Source organism: Hesperophylax consimilis, chromosome 11 (assembly GCF_061612785.1).
Source record: "Hesperophylax consimilis isolate HC1 chromosome 11, BYU_Hcon_1.0, whole genome shotgun sequence".
NCBI classification, from domain to species: domain Eukaryota; kingdom Metazoa; phylum Arthropoda; class Insecta; order Trichoptera; family Limnephilidae; genus Hesperophylax; species Hesperophylax consimilis.
Genome location: NC_142846.1, coordinates 11,460,478 through 11,476,318, shown reverse-complemented (window position 1 = coordinate 11,476,318; position 15,841 = coordinate 11,460,478). Strand labels below are relative to the sequence as shown.

The 15,841-nt window shown below is 31.3% G+C and overlaps 1 protein-coding gene across 2 annotated transcripts in view; it reads right to left on the bottom strand.

Annotated features, from left to right (window-relative positions):
* The window catches only part of Tsp96F (Tetraspanin 96F), a 113,044-nt gene extending 97,323 nt beyond the window's left edge, over positions 1-15,721 (bottom strand). For both annotated transcript variants that reach the window (XR_016302796.1, XM_089637303.1), the window contains exon 1: positions 15,363-15,721. Coding sequence is in view for 1 of the 2 variants with exons in the window: in XM_089637303.1 (XP_089493429.1) it covers positions 15,363-15,428 (66 nt within the window). In the remaining variant the exon portion in view is untranslated. The remainder of the gene's footprint in view (positions 1-15,362) is intronic.
* Positions 15,722-15,841: the final 120 nt, after the last annotated feature.

Here is a 15,841-nt window from a genome sequence, read left to right as displayed (position 1 = left end):
TATAAACGAATATATACAAGGTAACATTTAATTTAATTGTATGTATTTTAATATTTTTACAGAAAGCCTGACATTTCTTTTTTTTTATGCTTCCGATTTTGTTGTCCGGGTTAAATCTTCCCCATAGGAAAAACTAAACCCTTCCACTCACTTTTCCACAAATGATCATCTAGTCAATCAACATTATGTAAGTGCATTATATAAGCAAAATAAATACAAAACAATACAAGAACAACACGTCAACTCACAAAAGATCAAATGGGAAAATAATTCACCGACTCCAGATATTTTCATATCAGAGGGTTCGGCTCGGTAGAACTTCTAACAGGGCCTATAAATCCTACTGATCCCTCAACATAAATATTTAAAAAATCTTTTGTTATCCTACATGTATTCAAAATGACCGACTTTTGCATCTTTATATATAATTTTTTTGAAAGATCTAATACGCCTAAATTTTTAATTAGAGAGCTAGGTATAATGCCAGTAGCCGAAATAACGAATGGTAATATTTTTATAGTCTGAGAATGCCAAATTCTTTTTATTTCATTTCCTAAATCTGTGTATTTTCTTATTTTTTCGCTAACAGATGTTTGAATATTACAGGAATTTGGTATAGCGACATCAATGATATTAGTTAATTTTTTTAATTTTTTCATGTAAAACTATATCGGGTCTATTATGACTAATCGCTTATATTATTATTATTTCTTCATATATCTTTAGTCCTGATTTTCCATATTATGACATGTATGATGATGTATGTGCCAATTTCTTAATTATGTATATCTCTATTAAAAACATTTTGGCATTTGGTTTTACATAGTTTTATGCACAATAATTAACACATTAAATTCAATAGATAACAATGAATTAAATGAAATAATATAAATAAATAATTTTTTAAGTACTTAAAATTTTAAATACCAAAATACTTTTAACAAAATAAAATTTTATTGATTCTGTGGTCCAGAATAAATATCTAGGTTCAGATATAAATGCTAATACTTCTTTATTTGCGTACACCGGGTTCGAACTCCAAAGCTCGAGTCCAAAGCTTCACCACCGGACAGGCCGGCCGTCAGATGCACGCATTGTAAAAAATATACCTACATCTGGTCAAAAAACAGAGTACCTCTGTTCGTTCTACCTCGGTCAACAATAAGCGTTATAAATAACATTATTGTTTTCTAAGGCCCACAGAAACGCCATCGGGCCCAAAATTTGCTTGTATTCAACAGTCCTTGGTGAAGCAAAACCTCAGATTTGGCAACATTCAGTTCATTTACAACGATGCCACATAGCACTCATAACTAAAAAGCGCCTTGCGCGGGTGGACATTTTTGTAAGTTGTTTTACAGTGGACGGTAAATTGATATCCCGACCTAAAAATGTCAGGTTATTTGTGTTTTGTCTTTTCATTCATGTTTTTTTAGAATAATTTACAAAAACAATAATAAATATCGAGATATGGCCCGACTCAACAGGATGACGACCTCCGTGACGTCGCGGGTTACAATCTTGGCGTGCACGAATACCAACCTACATTTTATTTTAATAATTTGTGTTATTTCACAATGTACATAAGTATTATATTTGCGGCATTTTCCAGAGCGTTAGATACTGTCAGTATCGCCCCGATGAAAGACCACAAATCATTATTTAAATTTAGACCGCAGAACGGGTATTATTTATTGAATAAGTGAATCTACCTGGCTATTCAGATTTGGTCACCAAACACGGCTAAAGCCATTTCAAGCAACGTTTCAATTCTGAATGGTGGTCTTACACCAGGCGATACTGAGAGTATCTTTCACTATGGAACGTACCGCGCATATACCATACGTATATTAATTCATTAATTGTGAATAACACAAATTAACCAAATAAAATTTACTTGCCCACCCCGATATTCGATCCCGCAAACTTCGAGGCGAGAGTTTTACAGTATAGTGTACAGAATAGCATAACCTAAGCCAGTGGCCGTTTGGCTTGAATAACTGAAACCGATTTATACATTGAATATTGGCGGACATGGGAAGAGTCGATAGCGAACCATGATAGCGCCATCTGTTGGGATATTTAAAAGAAGCTTTTAGTTCGATGTTCTACCGTATTTAAAATTTCAAATAGGCGCCAGCAGACGGCTTGTTTTAAAAGTAATTTAAAAATCTAAAAGTTCTTTCTTAAATTGTAGTATAAAAAATATTAAATTAACTTTAAAAAATGGAAAAATATAATACCAGTAATTTATCGTTTAGTTTTGTTAAATAAACGTATCCAAAGTTTTACAATCTGCATTTTAAAAACAAGTACAATTAGAGTTTATGAAAAAATTAAACTACGAACCTATTTTATTTATTTTTTAGTTTTTTTTTTCGTACGTTTAAAGAAAACCCCTTCAGGTATTTTTTGACGATATTCAGCCTTTAATAGTATTTTTTAAAACGCACGTATTACGGTCTGAAAAAGGTCATATTTTCGATTTGATTTTGATAATTACTAAGCCTATGTTAATTTAAAAAATGTATAAAAAAATTTTTACTTGTTGAAAACACTATCATAATCGATTTGCTTAATAATATAATCATTATTTAAAATTAATAAAAAACTACACTCGGCCTTAAATCATATCTGTTATTTCATTTAACCCTTCAGTACTTTCAACACGTTTGTTCAGTTTGCGATGCTTTCTGAGTATTTCATATGCGCCATATTCATCTTAATTTTTAATTTTTCGTAAAAACAAATACTGTTTTAAAAAATAGATAAATAAATCTTTCAGATGTATGAATTAAAAAAAACATTACTATTTGTAAATAATAATACAATTTTAATATCAAACGTGAAAAATGTTGTCAAAAACGCTAACCACGTTATAACTTCATTTTTTACTCCAATCATAGAAAAATTGAGAGAACTCGATGTTTCGAAAACACATTCGTTTTGTTTGGAGAATTTGTAAGAAAACTGTTCCTTCAATTTTATCTCGTTCATATAATAAAAATAAACATAAATATTTAACAGTCAAACCGACTGTTACGACAGCGGCGCGAAATATGAATCATGATTAATTTTGGAAATTTTTAGGATTTTATTAATTGACTAGCTGACGTGTACCGTTGCTCGACTTTTCTCTACTATCTATAAATATAATATACATGTATTATATTTATGAACATTCCGGAAGAAATTATCTAAGTGATAGTTGAAATCCTATCAAAATCCGTTATGTTATAGTTTAGAAGAACTAAGCAGCGCACAAACAGACGGATAGCGACATTCTTTTATACTATTTAAAGATTCCAATATACATATTTAAGAGGAAGCTACAAGCCAAAAATGTGTATATTCTTGGTATACCTTATATCTTAGGTAATAGGCATTAAAATCGCTTGACAAACGGAGTATAGAAACGTTCGATTTCAAGCAAAACACTGGTTTTGACTTATTTTGTAAATAATTTTATAAGAAAGCAAAAAAGTTAATCAAGTGAAACTGTCACAGATAATCTTAGCTATAAAACTGTATTTTTAAAAAGTTGTTTCATTTATGCGTTCACACATTTCTATTGAAAAAATATTTTTTGTAGTAGTTTGCATTTATATTTTTTATTGAGTAATTTATTATTTATTTGTATTCTACTCAAGCGAAGCGATAGAAAAACCTTCAATTTAAGCATGTTTTTTGGTTTTCATAATGTACACCAATTCGTTATAAAGATTAATCAAAATAGTGATTTGGCATTAAGCTTCGCCTTAAGGCAAACTGGAAAGAATTATTATTTCTCTTTCTAAAGTCAAAAATACTACGTATTTTAGCATGATAGAAAAAAAGATAAAAATACTTTTACAAAATATGGACGTCCGGTCATATATAACCCTAAAACGCTGGAGGGGTAAAGAGGCAAATTATTTGTTTAATTTAAATGGAGAAACATTTATTCTTGTTCATTAAAATGTTATTAACACGTTGTCAACGGTTTCTATATCCACTTGAAGTGATAAAGAATAGGTATTATGATAATATGTTTTATTGAATATTAAAGGATACACGACCCGAATGATATTTTCAGAACAAGCGGTTATGTTTAACATAGTGATCAATTACTTTATTTATATGGTCACGTCATCTTTAGTTCCATTAACACTTAGAAAATCAAAGACATGTATTATTCAATAAATGTGTTACAATAATAATACAAAATGCAACCGGAAGCCCTTTATTTATTATGCGTTTAACCAAGTATTAACAATAATTAATTATGAATGGTTTTGTGTTTAATTTGTAGAATTCAATAACGTCACAGGAAAGCAGTGCTGCTGTAACGCCATTACCTATAAACATCGACACAATTCGTCTTGTTTCTTGAATTGACAAAAATTGAGAGTCGTGGGAATTTTAACTTTCTAGCTGAAGTCCCCTTTGTTACCCGAGCTTTGCGGAGATTTTTTTTCTAAATCAGATGTATGAAAACATTAAGTGTGAAAATTTTCATCAAGAAGTATCAAAATCCTGCTTTAAGGTAGATGGGTGGTTTTTTGAAGGTCAAGTGTGCTAAATTTCAACAATCTCACAATAAAACTGTAGATTTGTATAAAAAATAAAGTCAGGCCTCCCACCCGCGAGAAGAGAAGAAGATAGGAAAAGAAATATTGAATAATAGAGAACCCAAATGACTTTTTTGGACTTTTTTGATGAAGCAACTCAGAATTAGCAGCAATATAATATTGCAGTAACGGTCCTCAATCTCTAAATAGTATAAAATAAAGTCGCTATCCGCGTCTGTCTGTGCGCTTAGTCCTTCTAAACTACGCACCTGATTTTGATAGGGTTTTCACTATCATTTAGAGAATTTATTCTGAAAGGATAGTATAAAATAAAGTCGCTATCCGCGTCTGTCTGTGCGCTTAGTCCTTCTAAACTACGCACCTGATTTTGATAGGGTTTTCACTATCATTTAGAGAATTTCTTCTGAAAGGTCTACAGTGTATATAAGACGTGCATATTATAATTATAGAAAGTAGAGAAAAATTGATGTTTTATAATAAAGTCGTAAAAATATATTTTCGCGCACTACATTGCTAACGCTGGCTAAACCTCATGAGATACACTGAAATGATGTACTACGAAATTGTATATCTTAAAAAAAGCCTACAGAATAAGGTACTGGTATATCTCTTAAGGATAACCCCCAGCAACGCTGGGTACACGTCAGCTAGCCTTTGAAAACTCTCACATGAATTAAGACGGATTTAAAAAAAACTCCTAGAGAGAACGAAAATCTAATCTCAAAAGAAAACCATATTACCCATAAATAAATAAAGAGAATAAAACCCTTATTTCAGAGATAAAGAAAATCTAATCTCAAAAGAAAACCATAATAATAATAATAATAATATTTGGCTAATTTATATAGCGCCGTTTTCGTGAGAAATCACCTCAAGGGCGCTGTACAAATATATTTCTTAAATAGTTAATACTAGAACTACTGACTTATCTCTAAGACTTATATCTAGTGACTTACGACTAAGGCCTATAACTACTATCTTAACGACATATATACGAGTATTTACATATTTAGCAACTTAACTTATTTACATATAAACTTTACATATTATCCATAAATAAATAAAGAGAAAAAACCCTTGTTTCAGAAATAGCTCGTAGTGACAAAAATCTACATTATATTTTCTATTAGGGGAGACCGGGGACAATAGTACCACGGGTCAGTAGTACCAAGGCGAATAACTCCCTAACTATAATAGGTACGTATACTATGTGTCGTCACTCGTCAGGCAATAGCCCTCATACGTGCGGACAATCGTCAGTAGCCCGCGGTACATAGCAGAACCCGGACGTTCGCAATTGGAAAAAAAATTTTTTGAGCCCTAAGCGTAAGTTTTTTCGATTGCGTTTATACTCTAATATTACAATAACTATGTCCTGTTTGTTAGTATTTTGCTATAAACATATTTTTTTGGATAATTGAGTTTATTTTAGGAAGGGTTTTGAAGCGTCGTGAGTAGGAATTAACATAAAATTTGCGTTTTAATTTAAAATGACCCCTCGGGGATGGTTGTACCGATTTTTTCGGGGATGATTGTACCGGTACCATTGACCCCGTGCTACAACTAACCCCTAGGTTTTTTTAAGATTCTGCGAGCACAGCACCCAAGTCATAAACTCAAGTACATGTCCGTCCGTCATACTTTCAATGTCCAAACCCTTTTCACTTTATGTATTTATGTTGATTAAATTTCCGTGTCAATGATCTCTACCTTTATAAAAATATTGACAATTAATAACACAACAATAATTATTATTTTGTTCTTACTTCTTACACCTACCTAAAAATATTATTTAATTTCTACTTATACTTTGTTAGTTATTTAATACTCTTTATTTTTTTATACTTTATACCTGTAACTTCACACTTATGTTAATGGTAGGTATTAAAATAAATAAATAAAATTAGGTATTATTGTGACTTATTTGTTGGGTATTGTGCCGTGTTGCCCTGCCTCCTGTTTTAGGCAACGTTTCAGATAGCTTTACAGTGTACAGTTGTAATTTGTACGTAAAAAAAAAAATATGTAGAATTTTTAGCCAGTGTGGTTATTTGTCCGTAGTATAATTATTACTTCTCATAAGAGGTTATTTGTTATTTAATTTTTCTTTTTTTGTTGTTTCATAGTTCCTATAATCTATATAAGGTGACCGATCACTCAACAAGCCACCATTTTTCTTATTTTTTGTTTGTTACTGCTTTGTTAGTAATAATTGTTTTGTATTTTCAACACAAAGTCGTATTTGAATATGTGTAGTTAATGGTTTCAAGTTTATATAATAATTATTTTAGTTTAAATAAGACTTAAATATGTGAAAGTTTGAGCCAGTGTAGTTATTTGTTCGTTGTGTATTGTAATACAAAAAGAATAAATATTTTTACTGGAAAATGTATATATATACATATTGTTTGGGGACAATTGTACCGCTGGTATAATTGTACCACAATGTTTTCATACAAAATTTCTATATTTTTTCTTCTCCTTTTACTGTGTTTAAAACATGCTATGGTATTAATATATATTTGTATGGTCATTTTATTACATTAAAATAGTTAAGGTTCTTGTTAACATTTCAACTGACGAATTCTATAAAAGTTTGCTTGTGGTCTGATAAATTGTGTATTACGTTCAATGTAATTTAAATTTTGAATAGTAATTTAATAAAGCAACAAAAAAACTGTTTTTTCTCACCGAAATTATTAAAATTAAAGAACTTATCCATTAATTCTGTGTTTTAATTTGAATTCCGCTACTGGTACAAATAACCCCGGGGTAGGGGTCAGTTGTAGCATTTCCCCCGACCTGTTCTTTCGCTTATAGCTTAATTTCTGTAAGATTTAGAAAAATTATAGAATAATAATTTAGTAGACAACTAAATTATCTACCGTTGAATATGAGCATTTATTTCTTAAACATTATACCTAAGATGTAGATAATGGTGAAAGCCAAATTGTCCCCGGTCTCCCCATAATATCCGTCGCAAATAATGTACATATATCAACTTTGAGATTTAATGTGCTTCATTCTTGACAATTTCCCGCGTTATCTGTTAAATGAAAACATTCACATCCTGTGATAATATGTAAATTTATACCAAATGCCGTTCATTTTACAATGTCTCAAATAATCTGCGTGAGTAACTAAAACAATATTATCATTTTAAAGTTATTTTCAACCTTACTTGTGAAATTTCACATAAATGGGGCTATATTAATTTACCATGTTTTTTTTCAATCTTCATAACCGGGAAGGTTGAAATTTCCTGGCTTGATTTATTAATAGAATAATATGGTAGACATTTGTGACATAGACATACAACACGTGTGCTAATAACGTTTTCCTGGAATAATAATATATTAAATGTGTCCTGTCGAATACGTTTTAGGGTCATCTGTTTTCTGTTTGCCCTGATGTTCTGGTACTTTGGTAATAAATTATAGTGTGAATATTTTTCGTGGGAGGGATATGCAATTAGGTAATTATTTAATGTTGTAAACCTGCCTTTACACTCGCAAGTAAAATTTACCAAAAGTAGGGGGCGAAAAACCACTAGGGGGCGAAAAACCACTAGGGGGCGAAAAACACGGAGAAAACTTACTGGTATGAAATATTGGTAGTTAATTAAAAATCTGGATAAATTATTTTCCTGTTAAAAACGAGGCTGGAGGCCTATATCGAATTATTTAACAAATTTCATAACAAACTATCAGTAAAGCACGAATATGTTATGAGGAAGTCGGAACACGTGTCCTTACAAATAATAATAGTTTCGCATCTCGTCCATTATATTTATTCGGACAATATCACCTGCGTGAACACGTGTTCAATATATTCTGAATGATGAATATTTTATTAGGAAATGGTCATGCAGTTATATTTTAACAGTTTCTTGATAAAAAAAGCCGTACTCATTTTTCACCGTACGGCAAAAGTGATGGTTATCCTGTAAATGGTTCACGGGGCGGCGGTACCCTTATCTGCCTCCCAAATTGATTGTTTGTTTACCAATAGTAGTTCGCTATTGCTCTTTTTTTTTGTTTTTCCTTTATTTTTTCCCAATTTATATATTTGACATTACAAGTTTTATAATAATAGGAAAGGGAACCCACTAAGGCGCAGCCTGTGCGTGGGTAATATAAGTTTATACATTAGATTTTTATACCTAAAAATAACAGAGTTAGTCTAAAAGATTGTGCAAGAAGTGCATATTAAAAATAAATCAAAGTAAAAATAAAGATTGTAAGATAAAATATATGAATTAAAAGAACACAAAATAAAACAATAATAACTATACAGAAACAAAATAGAAAAAAGTAAAAATTTAATGAATAATGCTTCAACATTTGCATTGTACAGCCACAACTTTATTTCTTTTTGATATTGCGCTAGTTTAGTTGTTACTTGATTTTTTTGGTAATATATTAAAAGTGCGAGATCCAATAAAGCTACTGTGAGTTTGCATTAGTTTGGTATTGGTTTGTGGGGTATAAAATAAATGATTTCTTCTAAAGTTGATTTTGGGTTCATATTTTTGAAATTTGTTTTGGTTTTTCATGACATATTTCAGGCTTTGAAGAAAAAATAGTTTACGGAGATTGAATAGTTTAGATTCCTTGTACAATTGATCAGTCGAAAATGTCCTCTTTTTATTATAATATATAACCTTGATAATATGGTTTTGTACTATTTGTAGTGGTTTTATAAATGTATCTAGTGCGCCACCCCATCCTAATATAACGTACATAATTGAGGATTGCACTAGAGAAAAATAAATCATTTTCAATTTGTCAACATTGAGTACTTCCTTAAGTCTATAAAATATATACGTCAGATATCTTAATTTAGAAATGTTGTTATTAATTTGTGGTTGCCAGTTTAAATTTGTGTCAATATATATACCCAAATATTTGATCTTTTCAATTTTTCCAATTTCAAAGCAAGAGGTGCATGTTAATTTATTACAGTTAGCATTATGTAATCTAATTTTAAGGTTATTGGGAGGTTTGTTTTTACTGTTTTTTATAAAAAGTTAGGTAAAATGTTTTGTTATAGTTTAAAGAAAAGTCTATTACAAGTTAGCCATGATAAGACATATGAAATACACTTTGTTGCATTTAAAAAAGTTTCAGGCCAGGATTTTCCATTTACTATTATTGCTGTATCATCAGGGTAAGATACAATTTTACCAGGGATTACAACATTACATAAATCATTATTATATATTAGAAACAGAATTGGGCCAAGCACAGTCCCTTGTGGTACTCCATTTTTTATCACTGTTTCTGTGCTATAAAAGTTCCCTATTTTTGTTTTTTGTAATCTGTCTTTGAGATAGTGAGTGAGAATTTTTAGTGGATCTTTTTTTAAACCTATTTGATTAATTTTGTTTATGGTTAGATTGTGATTTACAGTATCAAACGCTTTTCTTAAGTCTAAAAATAGAGCTAGACTTTTTTTATTTTGATCAACAGATGTGTATAAATTTTTTGTCAGACCGAATATTGCATCTTCAGAGCTTAATTTACTTCTGAAGCCATATTGATTTTCGGACGGAATATTGTTTTGTTCTAGGTATTTCATAACTCTATTTTTGATACATTTTTCAAATATTTTTGAAAGGTTTGAAACTAAGGAGATAGGTCTGTAATTGTCTAACATGTGCGTGTCACCCGATTTGTGAATTGGTGTTATAGTGGAGATTTTAAATTGTTCTGGGAAATACCCCTCTTTTAGGGATATATTATAAATACGTTGCAAAGGAGTTAAAATATATTGTTTTATTTTTTTAGTGTATTTCCTGATAAATTATCAATTCCTGAAGAATTAGTTGGTTTTAGGCTGTCAATGTGTTTTTCAATTTCATTAGTTGTGATAGGTGTAAAATATTCTAATGAGTTAATTGAATTGTTTGTTGGTACCAAAAGCAGAGATGAGTCAACGGGCGCAGCAATCTTACCGGATGATTCAAGTACTTGGTCTACTACATTTGTGAAGAAGTTGTTAAAGTTATTTGCAATGTCAGATTTGTCAGTTATAATATTGTTATTTATTTTAATCTCCTTCACCTCAGGTGATGCTATTCTTTTTTTATTCGTTATTTCGTTAATAATATTCCACGTTTTTTTGGTATCATTATTTGCATTATCAATTCGTTCACCATAGTATTTTTTACAACTTCTTATTAACCTATTTAGTAAATTTCTATACAGTAAATATTTGGTTTTCATGAAGGACATTGTTTTTTTTTGACAAGCTCTTTGATAATTTAGCATCTCTCTGTATAGTTTATCTCTTTGTTTAATGGAGACTATTATTCCTACAGTTATCCAAGGTTTAATTTTTTTATATTTTCTCTTAAATATAACAATTTTATTTGTACTTTTTGAAATATATTGTTGGAGAGTTTTATAAAACGATTCTAATGCTGTATATGGGTTTGATATTGATAGAATTTGGTCCCAATTTTCCAAAAGAAGTAGATTATTTAATGTGAGGTAATTAATATTATTTTTTTCAACTGTTTCAGAATTTTCTTTTGAATTTGCAGTTAAGATGTTGTGTCCGTAAAATGGTGGGTAATGATCAGTAATGTTTGTTATTAGAGTTGAAGATATTGTTTTAAAGTGTTTGTGTGATTTAACAAATATGTGATCTAGAGTCGTGGAGTTATTCAGATTTTCTCTAGTTGGTGAGTTTATAATAATAATAATAATAATTGTTTATTAATGTGGGGAGGTGAGTGCAATCCCACACATTCCATAAAATATAAAATGTAAGACTGATATCCAGCACACGACAAACAATCTAAGTACTCATTTATACAGTTTGTTATTTTGTTATTTTCATTTATATTTATATTGATATCACCGGTTAATATTGCAAAGTTGAGGTTATTTCTATTAGTCATTTTTAAAAGCGAATTAAGTTCGTTAGTGAAGAGAGATTCATTTAGTGAAGGTGATCTATAGATAGCTATTAGCAGATAATTATAATTGTTATGGTTAAATGTTAATTTAATAGCATTTGCTGTTTTAAAATCTAAAATCTCGAAAGCAGTTTTCATGAGACAATTATTCATAAATACCGTGACTCCATCGTGTCTAGTATGTTTGCATTTAGATGAAATGGGTATATATCCTGGCAGGTTATAGGGGATTACCTCTTTCATCTTGATATCGAAAATCCATTTAAAGGCCTGTGAAATTGATGTCCACGCAAAATTTTAGTCGATATCAACTGTCAAATGTAATTATTGTCGTGCTCGGGAATATTGACTAATAACAAATATTGTAGATAAAGAATTGTATCGTGTTGATGTTGGTTAGGGTCTTAATAGTGGTCTCTGCCAGAACAGAGTGTGGCATTCTATCCTCTCTAACAAAATATCTCAGCAACAGAAAAACAAAAATGATCTAAAGTCTAGTTTTATCGTTTTCTCAGCTGTTATTAGGACATTTTAGGGTGCCTTGGCGACACGTTTCGAAAAACAAACAAATAATAATTTTATCATCACGCCGATTAGAGGCCGTGAATTTATAATATTATATATCACAACACAAGCGAGGCTCTATGCACAAAAGCTGTCATTTCACTACAAAGAATCGTATATTTATTTTTTCTCGAGTAAACTGTATGGAAGGGACAAAGGCCTAGATTTCATCATTAATATTATTAAACTATGTATAACATTCTTATGTGTAAGTACTTCCCTAAGAATAATATTTTCGAAATTAGAACTGCTGTGTTAAGAAAATTATTCAAATCAGAAAAAGAACCTTTTCAAATCCAAACAATCCTTAAAACTTACCTACTAATCTATAATATACTTTACCAGTCGATTATGTATTTTTTTATTCTGTTGCAAAACATAATTCTCAGTTTTTGGAAAATCAAGTTACATCCCATGATTTTTCATGGGTGACAAGTAACAAGTAGTATTTATATTACTAGCGCAGACCTGCAGACACGCGAAAAATCATAGGATATTAAATTTCCACTTGAAAAAGTAAATAAAAATTATAGGTAAGCATTTTATCGCTTGTCTGAATCTGTCCAGTTATGACACTTAAATTCAAATCAGTTCTAGAGTTCATTGAACCAGAGTTACAGGCACACAATCGAAATATGTACTATTATTATTTATCAAGCAAGTTTCGGTACCTACCGAATGGGGCCTCGTGCTAATGTCGAACTTGGAAGTAGCTACCTACCGTACAGAACAGCGGAAAGGTGAGATTATTCTGATTGCATCGACAATGTTAACTTGTCTGGCGCTGTGGTGTTGGTTTTGGGTATCTTCAGCGCCTTGCTCCTTGGGAAGTCGGCGTCCGGATTGCCGGCTGCCGACCCTGCTTATATGTACGTACTAGATCCGTGTACATTTTTAACTTCAATTAGTCTCGGACGTCTTACATTAATAACAATTAATTTCAAGAAAATTCCGTACTTTTATCTAATTTTTAATGGCGTCTTTGAGATATAATTAACAATGCCTGAATGCATCTAATTGGTAGCTTTAATTAATTAATTAACAACTTTCGGAGTATCTGGGCCAAAGGCTTGGAATAAACTCCCTCCGGAACTAAGATCCATAACAAGTCCAACAGAATTCAGGTCTAAACTAAAAACTTACCTTTTTAAGCTGTCGTACCCTTAAATTAAATATACCATTCCTAAGAGAAAGTCCAGTTATATTCAATTTTTCAATTAAGTCCTAAATCCTGTATCTAAATTTCGCCAATAAACAATTAGATAATGTTAATTAAGTGTTAATCTCAAGTGACCTACCAGGTAAGTATTGAACTGTATATTTTCTCATAAATAGTTAAGTAATAACATAGATCACTGTAGAAATGTATTATAAGTTTGTACAGCGCCCTCGAGGTGTTTTTGCACAAAAACGGCGCTATACAAGTCATCCAATTATTATTATTATTATTAATGATATTTTTACCCTCTGTATATTTTTTTTATTAATGCAGATCTTTAGGACTCACTAACCGGATATTATTTATTTATTATTCATAGTTTTAAATGTTTCTCCCTTTCCAGAGACACTGAGCTGTCACTTCAACAGCATTCAGTCCATAAAGGCTGAAAAGTTGGTCCTACCATAAGAAAAACGAACTATAAAAAGAATTGTAAGATGGAGAAATGCAGCAGAAGTCGGGGACGCCCGAGAAACACATGGCACCATCAAGTGAAGTCGGGCCATGTCAAGAGTCAGAATAGAAGAGTATGTATGAAAAGATGTATGAATGTGAATGAGGCAAGGAGTGTCTGCCAAGACCGAGTTGTTTGGAGGTCCGTCCTCTCTGCGGGGAAACGGCGTGATGGTTAGTTAGTTAAGAAAAAATACGACAAATTCCTGAATATATAAAATAAAATGCCACGACAATAATATAAAATGGACAGTTTCAAATATTTAACTTACAATTTTTACACCCGAACTTGAAAAATGACACACGGCCTACTTTAAACTCCCTAATAAAACATGTATTCCGCAATATAAATTCAAATTATTTCATCTTTCCCCAAGGTTGTTTTCTACGAACCTTGAGCTTTCCATCGCAACGGCTAAATAGTACAGGTTCATGAAATAGTTTTGGATGTCTATTGTCTATGGTAATATGGGAATTTTATTTTTGGGTATATGAGTAAGAACTTGCATTTATAAATGTATAGATGAACGCCAATGAGAAACGGGAGGATAACGGCACACCGATTAATTAATTATTGCTAATAAAAACATCCCACACTATGCTCCGAATATACAGATGTTGACAAAACTCAATATACATTACAGAAGTAAGACAATACTCAAAAAAACTAGAGTAGCCCCAAAAACTTTTTAAAAGTTTATTTTTTCGCAACCATAATTGACTTAGTTCCCTTTGAAACTTGAAAAAAAATTCAACAACCCTGAAATAATATTATTTGAATATCGAAGACGATAAAATATAAACTTCTTTGGAATACTATACATATTGTAAAGTATTATAAAGAATTCTATTCTTGTATAGGCTGCAAACATCCAGTCAAATATATGTCACTATACCGTACCTATATCATATGTCCATCACACCGCAGTGTTATGGATCAAATTTTGATTGTATAATTTTTTTTAAATGTGACACCGCACATTAGTCCCAACTGCTCCCAACCGTCTGGAGCCAGTGATACTATGGCATGCCCAATTGGGGTATGTTGTGAGGCTGAAGGTAGTGGGGAGGGGAAGGAGATTGTGATGAGGAAGGTGGGGAAGAACCTGGCAATTCAGATTCTGGTCACCAAACACGGCCAAAGCCATTTCAGGCAACGTTTTAATTCTGAATGGTGGTCTTACACCAGTGCGATACTAAGATCTAGTATCTTCCACTCTGGAACGTGCCGCAAATATACTATATAGGTATTATTTTAAAATTAGCAATTCGTGATATAACCCAAATCAAATAAAATTTACTTGCGCTAGCCAGGAATTGATCCCGCAGCTTGCCAATCGAGAGCCTTACCCCTCGACCTCCGAGGCCGTCAAATATAGTAATAAATTGTCATAAATGATGTACATAATATTATTATTGTGTATAATGTTATCCACTATGTTGCGAGTTGCGAGAAAGAGATAAAAATTGGAAATCGTGGAAAATATATACAATTTAGCATTATAATAATCTCTATACCGCAGGACAACACTATCTTTCATCTCACGATGCAAATATAGAGATGAAACAGATCATAGAATAATAATATTGTAATTTTTCTCTAGGATATAATTTGCGCAAAGTAACTTACCCAAAATATTAGGTTGACAAGTACATGCAAGTACTTTACCACGTTATAACATCCAGACAGAACCATCGTGGATATTGCACTTCACAGGTTTATAATAACAAATCAAATTCACAAATTTCAAACGTCACAACACAAACTTGCACAAGTTATTTCAGTTCGTAACACAAAACTATGAATTTGTCAATTGAAAGCTCTTAATAAAATACCACAGTATCAGAGACTTCTGATTTTATCGATGTAAGTTATATTTTCATCGATATGATCTCAAAATTTGGGAGGAGTCCAAATTATTTCGTAAAAATTGTCGGAATCTTAAGCCAAGCAAAACACACTGCAAGCAACCGCCGTACTTTAACAAGACTGACGTGAACTACGAATAAACTAAAGTGAAATCCGCGATGAAAATCATTTCCACCAACTTACATATACAAATTATTGCCAGCACTAAATAAATAAATTTCCCACGAAATAAAATGGTA